Here is a 9999-nt window from a genome sequence, read left to right as displayed (position 1 = left end):
TATTTCCAGTTTTTCCATTCATCCTTCCAACACATTTATTGAACACCTACTATATGGCCAAGAACCATGATAAGAACTGGAGATATTATTAGCAGGGATCGAAGAGTAGCCGCTTTGGTCATTCCATGCCGCCTCCCTGTACACATCAATAATATCAATAATGAGCTCCCCTCCCTGCCCACCACCAGTGGGACACAGAATAAGTAAGTGTTGATTAGAAGATAATTGAAGAGGAATGTCTCTACATGAACTGCCACCTATTCATCTTCTCACTTAACCTGAGCAGTAAACTTGCCATATGTGTCCCTGGAATGCTGAACACAGCATGAGGGTAACTTGGAGGGAGGGTGGGGGGAAAAAAGGAAAAAAAAGAAGTGCAGACCTCCCTCTGAAAGCAGGCCCTGGAGGCCACTGGAAGCAAACCTCCTTCCCTGTAACTGAAGGAGGCGGGAGTGGAGTACAGACACGGGGCTACTTAACGAGATTCTGCTTCTCTGGGGGAGGAAGGAGCACTGGAGTGGAAGCTGCCCTTAGCAGCTGTCTCCATCCTCCCCACCTGTTAAGCTCAGTGGCTGAGCCCTTTCCAGTCCTGCCTCCACCCTGGGGCCCCTCTCTCCAGGGCTGCTAGTCTTAAAGAGTCAGGCCTACCAAGTTAGCTGGCCGCCAGCTTTCCCAGAAACTAGAAAGCCACGCTATGCATTTATCCTGTGAGTCACTGATGTCATTTCATTAAACTCCAAGGAAACTTACTGGAGTTTTGATAGCCACGACAAGCTTAAGAGAAAAATGAAAACTTTCTCATGAACTGATGATAATTAATGGAGAAAGCTTGAACACCCCTGCAAAGGGAGTCTGGGCCAGTGACACTTGAGAATAATAGGATCACCCCCAGTTCTAAGAAGCCATGCCAGAGCAGAGAGCTAAGCACCCTTGGTCACTCAGCCCCAGCACCAGTGACAAAATCTAGTACTAACTCTGCCTCTCTTTCTTGGAGCTGTGGTCTGCCCTGGGCCTGGACACGGGGAGCATCCATATTGTATAAAAGGCCTCGTCTCTTTAGCTGTCTGCCATGTTTCTGGCTGCCAGGGTGCCTGACCACTTGGTCCCCTCACCTGGATCTCCCACAGCCACATGTTCAGTGGGGTGTGGTCTGAGAGGTTCCCAAAGATACTGATCTACTCTCCAGAAAACCTCTGTCAAAGGCAAATCATATACTCTACAAATTATTACACTATTCTCTTTACTTTTGTGAATGTTTAAATATTTCTACAATAAAGTTAAAATAAGGCAACGTTACCTGGCAGAGATAATTAATGTACTGATGTGTGCCCATTAAATTCTGAATTAACATTCAACAGAAGTTTATTGAGCTTCTATTATGTGCCAAGCACTGAGTTGGCTTTATTAGCTGCGATGCTAAAACGTTTGCTCTATGGTAGTGGATCAGAAGAATCTCAGCAGGGGAGGCCTGGGCATTTTACAATTTATTCAGGAGATTCCCATGTGCAGCCAGGGTAGAGCATCACTGCCACGAGGGACCCGTGTACCAAAGGGGGAAAAAGCACACAAGGTAGACCTGGGTCCTGGTCACATTCTTACCTCTGATGTCCATGTGATGTTGAGAACCTCACTTGCATTTCTGTCTTCAGGTTGGACTTTCTTTAGGAAATGAAAAATGAGACTTGATGGTCTTTGAGGTCCTTCCCATTACTCCGCAGCCTCTTGGTCCAAACCAAAAGCGAAGTCCCTTTCAACTCCAACATCCTACAACTGTACAAGATATTTTATGGCAAGAAGAACAAAGCGGAGACTCTGAGAGGCCCTGAAATCAACACTGACTAGGCTGACCCTTCCATCCTCCACACCCACTCCTTTTACCTGTTGGCTCTCCATCAATCTCGGCATTAAACCAACTTAACCAAAGATGGTGGCGACACCAAGGCCTGCTCCTAGCTGTAAAAAATGCATTAGTCCCCATAATGGCCCATTTTCCCCAGACCGCTTCCTTTATGGACATTTATGGGACTGTGAATTAAGGGTTGCCCAGGCAGGTGACAGGTGTGTCGAGAGGGACCAGGCATCTCTGTGAAATACTAGCTCTGACAAGTAACTCAACATGCTGAGAGAGTTCTGAGTCCCAACCAAGAAGTAGGCCTCTGCAGACCACGCATCCAGAGGCTGCAGGAGAAAAATGGCTGTATTCACCTTCTTCTGCCCAGGTCATGATGTGGCACAAGTGGGACACCCCTCCCCCCCCACTCTCCACTGACCAATCAGAATGCAGGAACAGTTTTGAGTTCACCCATTTGGCCAAAGAGGAAGATTGTTAAAGGAAGAGACATAGATAAATATATAATCTGAGAAACAAATTTTGTTTTTCATGATAGGTCTATTCCTGAAAACATTATATTCAGCTTGAATATATGAAAATAGAATTGTTCTTTTTTGATTGAAATGGCATCTAACCATTTCAATTTGTAACCATTTCAATTTCTCTGCCTCTGAATCTACTAGTTAGTAATGTAGAAACCAACATTCAAATTCATGAAAGTAAATTATTTTATAAAGCACTAGATTAAATTATTATGAATCATGTCTTTTAAATTTTTAAAATATTTTTGGTGGGAGGTTTTACAAAATCTTTATTGCCTTAAGATTTAACTTTCACTTTCAATTCATACAAAGTTAGTCTCAGATGGGGACCCACAAATCATTATTCTCATAACTATATTGAGAAGATGTGGGTAGGGGTACAGAAAGTAGGCATATGAATGATGGGTCTGTGTTGAAAGGACACCATATGCTCATTTACCAAAGGGAAAGCCAATAGATAATGCTTAAAACAAAAAAAACCACAAAGAAGTAGTAGCATACCCAGAAATAAACCCATGCATATATGGTCATTAATGTACAAGAGTAGCCAAGAACATGCATTGGGGAAAAGACAGTAAATGGTGTTGGGAAAATTGGACAGCCACATGTAAGGATGAAACTAGACCACTATTTTACAGTGATCACAAAAATGAACTCAAAATTGATTAAAGACTTGAATGTAAGGCCTGAAACCATAAAACTCCTAGAAGAAAAACATGGGTGGTAAGCTTCTTGACATAGTCTTGACAATGGTTTTTTAAAACTCTAACATCAAAAGTAAAAGCAACAGAAGCAAAAATAAACAAGTGCAACTATATCAAACCAAAAAGCTTCTGAAGAGCAAAGGAAACTATCAACCAAATGGAAAGGCAATACTGGGAAAAATTATTGCAAGTCATAATAAGGGGCTAATATTCAAAATATACGAAGAACTCTTACAATTCAATAGCAAAAAATCCGATTAAAAATAGGCAGAACATCTGAGTAGACATTTTCCAAAGACATACAGATGGCCAACAGGTACATGGAAAGATGCTGAACATCGTTAGTTACTAGGGAAATGCAAATCAGAACTACCATGAGCTATCACCTCACACCCATTAGAGGGGCTATTATCAAAAAGAGAAGGAATAACAGGAGTTGGTGAGGATGTGAAGAAAAGGGAAGCCTTGTACACTCTTGGTAGGAATATTAATTGGTGCAGCCACCATGGAAAATAGTATGGAGGTTTCTAAAACAATTAATAGAGTTACTATATGACCCAGCAATCCCTCTTATGGGTATCTACCCACCCCCATTGAAAACACTTATTTATAAAGGTATATGCACCCCTGTGTTTATTGTAGCACTATTTGCAATAGCCAAGACCTGTAAACAACCTAAGCGTCCTCTGATGGATGTCTAGATAAAGAAGATGTGGTACATATATATACACAATGAAATTATACTCAGACATAAAAAAGGTGAAATTATTACCATTTGCCACAACATGGATAGATCTTCATAGTATTACGCTAAGTGAAACAAGTCAGACAGAAAAGGATAAAAACCATATGATTTCACTTATATGGGGGGGGGACAGAAAGCAACAAACAAAATGAAACAAACAAGCAAAAACCCAAATCACAGATACACTCAACAGAATGGTGGTTACCAGGCGGAAGGGGGTTAGAGGGAAAACAAAGAAGGTAAATGTGGTCAAATACCTGGTAACAAAAGGAGACTAGATTTTGGGTGGTCAGCACACAATGGAGCATACAGATGTCGTATTTTATTTTATTTTATTATTTTTTTCATCCTCACCTGAGGACATTTTTCCATTTTTTGTACAGAGTGGGAGGGGGAGAGAGGAAGAGAGAGAGAGAGAGAAACATCGATGTGAAAGGGACACATCGAGTGGCTGCCACCCACACGACCAACCAGGGCCGGGGACAAACTGCAACCGAGGTATATGCCCTTAGCAGGAATCGAACCTGGGTCTCTCCTCCGGACCGCAGGCCGATGCTCTAACCGCTGAGCCAAACCGGCCAGGGCCAGATGTCATATTTTAAAGATGTACACCTAAAATTTATATAATGCTATTAACCAATGTTATCCCAATAAATTGTTTCTTAAAAATCAAGTTCCAGAATGATATATAGAGAATATGTCATTTGCATAATATGTAATATTTTTAAAATATATGTTTAAATGTATATAATTAAAAATGAGCCCTCGTTGGTTTGGCTCAGCAGTTAGAGTGATGGCCCACAGACCAAAGAATCTCGGGCTTGATTCCAGTCAAGGGCATGTACCTCGGTTGCGGTTCGTCCCCAATCGATGTGTCTCTTTCACATTGATGTTCCTCTCCTTCTTCCTCCCTCCCTTCCTCCCACTCTATCTGAAGGTAAATGGAAAAATGTCCCCAGTGAGGATTAGGAAAAAAAAAAAAAAAGAATACATCAGGAAATAAATGACTGAGAGCTATAAAATGGAGACAAGTGTGATAGCCCTTTTGAGAAGTTTTGCTGTGACAGGGAAGAGATGTAATTGCTGGAGGGGGAGTTACAGTGTCCAGGGAGGCCTATAATTTTTTTTTAATGGACAACACTAGATTTTAATTGCCTGAAGATGGGAATGAACTAGTAGAGAGACCTAAAATAAGAATACGTAAAGAGCAAAATCCTAGAAGGTTAAACTGGGCTGCAGAGCATCAAAGAAGGATGCTACAGTACTTCAGATAAGAAATGGTGAGTGTTTGAACTGTGGCAATGGCATGAAGTGGAAATGAACTTGTAGGTGTTTAGGAGGTAGACTCTTTGAAGAAGTGATGCCAACTGGCTGTGTGGGTGGGTGAGTGACACTAACGGTGGGCCGGTTTGATTAAAAGGCAGGACAAGAGGACCTCAGTACAGTGATGGACCCTGCCTCTTCTGAGAGTTGTGATCCATGCTGCTGTCACTTTTAATGAACTTCTAATCTGCTCTGGGGAGAGTCCCAATAATCCACCGTGTGTGTGTGTGTGTGTGTGAACTAAAAATAAAGTGAATTCCACAACTAGCGCTGCACACTACACATTGTACCTCACACTACCCTCTCTACCAAGCTGAAGTGTTCCTCTGGGTGGTCTACCTTTACCCCAGCACCCGAGCCTCTGCATCCTGGATGTCAGTTAGTCTGGCTCAGAAAAGCACACCGCACTGGGCCTCCTCCTGGGTCCACTGCTTTCTGGTTGCGATCTTCTGGGGAGAGTCATAGAGCTCAGGGCCTCAATTTCCCTCCTCACAGGGTGCTTAACTGCACTTCGGATATTGCCATTGAAGAATCTGGGAGGCCGTGGGTTAAGCCTTCCCTTGAAGATGCAGGCACCCAATTTCCGTGTCGGCCCCTCCCATCAAGCCACGGGGGCCCCAAGTCTAGCTGCTTCCACTCAGCTCTCTGCTCTCACAACCACCTCTCTCTGCACACGTCCTCGCCTTTTCTTCCTCCCTGCGTGGCTCCAAGTCTCCCACTAGGGTCTGTGGTCCTCCCCAGCCAGGGTCGGGGCTCCGTGTGCGGCACTGCCTCGCCAGCCTGCCACCCTGGCAGACTTCGAACCCTTGGCGGGCTTAGGGGAGCCCTGGGAAGGCGGCACGCCCAACAGCGCTGTCATCCTCGGGGTCCCACGGGGGGTGGGTGACGGCCACCCCACCTCCAGGTGCGCACCTGTCTTGGGAGACAGCCCGGCGGCTCCGGGGTACAGCGTGGATGAGTTTGTCCGCTTGCAAGCCCGTGGCTGGTGAGCTCCGCTTTTGTTGTCTGCTTGTCTCCTTCACGGTCCCTGGTCCCCCGCCCCTCTGTCCCTCTCCCTGAACCCTCCCCCCCACGACCCCTCTCTCTGCCCCCAGCTCGGGGCCGGAGTCTCACCCCGCCCTCCTCTGCAGGAGCCAACCCGCGCTGGCGCTGGACTGGGCTGCCAGCCCATAAAACCTGCCGGCCAGCAGCGGAGCTCCTGCTGCCGCTGGGGCCCCGCCGGCAGGGCGACGCAGGTGGTTGGGAGCGTGCCTCCAAGCAGGCGTAGGGACATCTGCTTTCTGCTACCAGGAAAGTTGGGAGAAAGTGGATTTGGGGTGGGTTTGGGATTGGTACAGCTCCCCAAGCCTTCTTTCCCTTCCAGAAGCCTCACCCTGCACAGCCTCATCCATTCTTACCTTACTGAGGTGTCTCCCTGACTCCGTCTCTTTGCTCCTAGGTTCCCCCTTCTGTCTGGAATCAGCACCTTCTACCTTATTTCCCTTCCTTCTCTCTACCCCTATCCTCTTAACTATTTTCACCTACCGGCAGCCTTTTCCCTGTTACCGGCCCTTCTCCTTTCTCTCTGTTGAACCTTGCCCTCCCACTCCAGTTCATCCCCAAACTTCTTGCACCGCACTCTCCCCACATCCCTCTCCTTCCTCACTTCCCTCCCAGCAATCCTCCACCATGGATTCTGGACTTCATTGGGCTGCCAACCCCATTCCCTGGAGCACCGTCTCTGCCCCCAACGCCACCACACCCTGGCTGGGAAGGGATGAGGAGCTGGCCAAGGTGGAGATCGGAGTCCTGGCCATTGTCTTGGTGCTGACGACGGGGGGCAATCTGACTGTGCTGCTGACACTGGGCCAGCAGGGCCCCAAGCGTGCCCGCATGCACCTGTTTGTGCTGCACCTGGCCCTGACAGACCTGGGCGTGGCACTCTTCCAGGTGCTGCCCCAGCTGCTATGGGACATCACCTACCGCTTCCAGGGCCCTGACCTCCTCTGCCGGGCTGTCAAATACCTGCAGGCAGTCAGCATGTTCGCTTCCACCTACATGCTGTTGGCCATGACGCTGGACCGCTACCTGGCCGTGTGTCACCCCCTGCGCAGCCTCCAGCAGCCCAGCCAGTCTACCTATCCACTCATCGCTGCCCCCTGGCTGTTGGCTGCCATCCTCAGCCTCCCTCAAGTCTTCATTTTTTCTTTGAGGGAAGTGATTCAGGGTTCGGGGGTGTTGGACTGCTGGGCAGACTTTGGCTTCCCTTGGGGGCCACGGGCCTACATCACCTGGACTGCCTTGGCCATCTTCATCCTACCTGTGGCTATGCTCACAGCCTGCTACAGCCTCATCTGCTACGAGATCTGTAAGAACCTCAAAGTCAAGACACAGACCTGGAGGGTAGAAGGAGGGGGCTGGAAGACTTGGGACAGGGCCTCGCCTTCCGCCCCAGCTGCAGCCGTGAGGGGACTACCATCTCGGGTCAGCAGCATCAGCACTATCTCTCGGGCCAAGATCCGAACCGTGAAGATGACCTTCATCATTGTGCTGGCCTACATCGCCTGCTGGGCGCCGTTTTTCAGTGTTCAGATGTGGACTGTGTGGGACAAGAATGCCCCTGATGAAGGCAAGTGTGTGGTCGGGGTGAGGGGCTGGGGCAAGTGAGGAAGCAGGCAGGGAGCAGAGGAGGATCAGGACAGGGCCACAGTGCTTCCTAGCACGCCCTTTCCTGTTGGCGGCTGTGTCCTCCACCATGGTCAGCTTGTCCCTCAGTCCCCTGTGCAGTGATTTACTGCTTACCATGTGCTTCTCTGAGCAAGGAGTGCAGGAGCAGAGTGCTATCTTATACACAATGTGCTCCCTCAGAAAAATGGAAGCCCCTTGGGGCTCTTCTAGTTGGGCTGAGATCCATTTCTTTTTTTTATTTTTCTTTCTATACTTTGTTTTTTAAGTTAATTAATTTATTTTTGTTACAGATGTTTCTCCTTTCCCCCCACTGATTCCTCCCCCCGCCCCATCCCCAGCTTTGCTGCTGTGGTACATATACACAATGGAGTACTATGCAGCTGTAGGAAAGAAAGATCTCTTATCCTTTGAGATGACATGGAGGGACCTGGAAAGTATTATCCTAAGTGAAACAAGCCAAACAGAGAAAGACAAGTATCATATGATCTCACTTACTTGTGGAATATAATGAACATAACAGTCTGAGGAATGGGGTAGTCCCAAAGATGTGGAAGTGGGGTACAGACTGACAATCCCCAGAACAGGGGGTGGTGGGGGAGAGATAAACCACAGAACTTATATGCATGTATGCATGAACAAAGGTCACAAGATCCATTTCTTTAAACTTACTTTCCAGGACACCCAGTTCCCCTCCACAGCATACTGGCTTTGTGGCTTCCTGTCCCTGAGTCTTTGTCAGAGCCTGCCTGTCCCCTTGCCCCTGCCCCTGACTGTCAGCTGAGTTTCTGCCAGGACACAGCAGGGGCCTGTGACAGAATGAGTGGGACTGCCCCTGAGGGATCAAGGAGGACAGAACCCAGAAACCAGTGTGCACCCATATCTATGACATAAATGGGCATAAGGAGTACCCAAACTTGGCCTAGAATCATGCTTATTTTCCCTGCATGTTTTATAGAAGTTGCCTTATCCTAGTCTACATCCATTAGCAAATTCAAGGTCTAGGTTTGGAACAAAGGCAATATCTCCTATTTGGGCTGGTCCTGTCCACCCCTACAGTTAACTTGGAGCAAACTCTGTAGTTAAAAAATAAGTTAGTAAGGTAAGACTCTGGAGTCAGGAGTCCCAGGTTCAAGTTTTAGCTGTGCTCCTCCCTAGTTAAAGAACCCAGGCGAATCCCTTCTTTCCAGTGCTCAGTTTTCTCTTCTCTCTCAGACCCCTTCCAGCTGCCATTCTAAGGCTTCTGGTGTTTCTCTCTTGGCAGATTCAACCAATGTGTTTTTCACCATTTCCATGCTTTTGGGCAACCTCAGCAGCTGCTGCAACCCCTGGATCTACATGGGCTTCAACAGACACTTGTGGCCGCACACCTTGCGCCATCTGGCCTGCTGCGGGGGTCCTCAGCCCCGGATGCGCAGACAGCTCTCCAATGGTAGCTTCTCCAGCCGCCGCACCACGTTGCTGCTGACCCGCTCCAGCTGCCCGCCCACCCTCAGCCCCAGCCTCAGCGGGAGGCCCGGGCCTGAAGAGTCAGTGAAGGACTCAGAGCAGGTGGATGGGGAAGGCATCACTGAGATCGGCATCTTTTAGAGAACACTCCCTGGAGTCTGGCACTGCCCGTGGGGCTACAGGAGGGTCTCTGCTCATTTCAGCACTGGGTACATGCTAGGAGGGTCAGGGTTGAAGTCAGGGGAGCCCAGTTTGAGGCTGTGTGAAAAGGCCAGAATGGCTACCCGAGGTGTCTGACCTGCCCTCATTTGCTCCCAATCTCACATGCTAGGAGACAGGGATAATCAAACAGTTTGCTCCCTGATCCTGCCATATTTGCAGGGTGTCTGAGCACACAACCTGGGGCAGCTCTAGGAGGGCCCTGTCTGGGGCTCCACAGGTGACTGGAACTCAGGCTGGTCTCCTACCTTGGCTGCTTGTCCCCAAACCAACCTGACTAGCACACCCAGCCCAACCAGGAGAGGGGAGAAGTGAAAAACTGTGAGGAGGACCCTATTTGGATCATGAATTTTAAAATTACTTTATTTTTGGTAGAGGGAGGATTGTTTAACGAAGAAAAGTGAATGGGTCTGGGCACTTCGCCTGCTATGCCCACATGTCCACTGGAGGGTGATATAGTATTTAGTACAGCACCAGGAACTAGCATTAACTCTGCAAATTCAAATTTCTCTTCTCCCCACA

General features: G+C 48.1%; 1 protein-coding gene across 1 annotated transcript; it reads left to right on the top strand.

Annotated features, from left to right (window-relative positions):
- The first annotated feature begins 6813 nt into the window (after nt 1–6813).
- Nucleotides 6814–9399, top strand: AVPR1B (arginine vasopressin receptor 1B). Its single transcript, XM_036273608.1, has 2 exons — nt 6814–7753; nt 9074–9399. The coding sequence occupies exons 1-2, from the start codon at nt 6814–6816 to the stop codon at nt 9397–9399; spliced, it is 1266 nt and encodes a 421-aa protein (XP_036129501.1).
- The last annotated feature ends 600 nt before the right edge of the window (nt 9400–9999 follow it).

Source organism: Molossus molossus, unplaced genomic scaffold (assembly GCF_014108415.1).
Source record: "Molossus molossus isolate mMolMol1 unplaced genomic scaffold, mMolMol1.p scaffold_m16_p_20, whole genome shotgun sequence".
NCBI lineage: Eukaryota > Metazoa > Chordata > Mammalia > Chiroptera > Molossidae > Molossus > Molossus molossus.
Note: the sequence above shows the minus strand (reverse complement) of the source record. Positions and strands in the feature narration are given on the sequence as shown.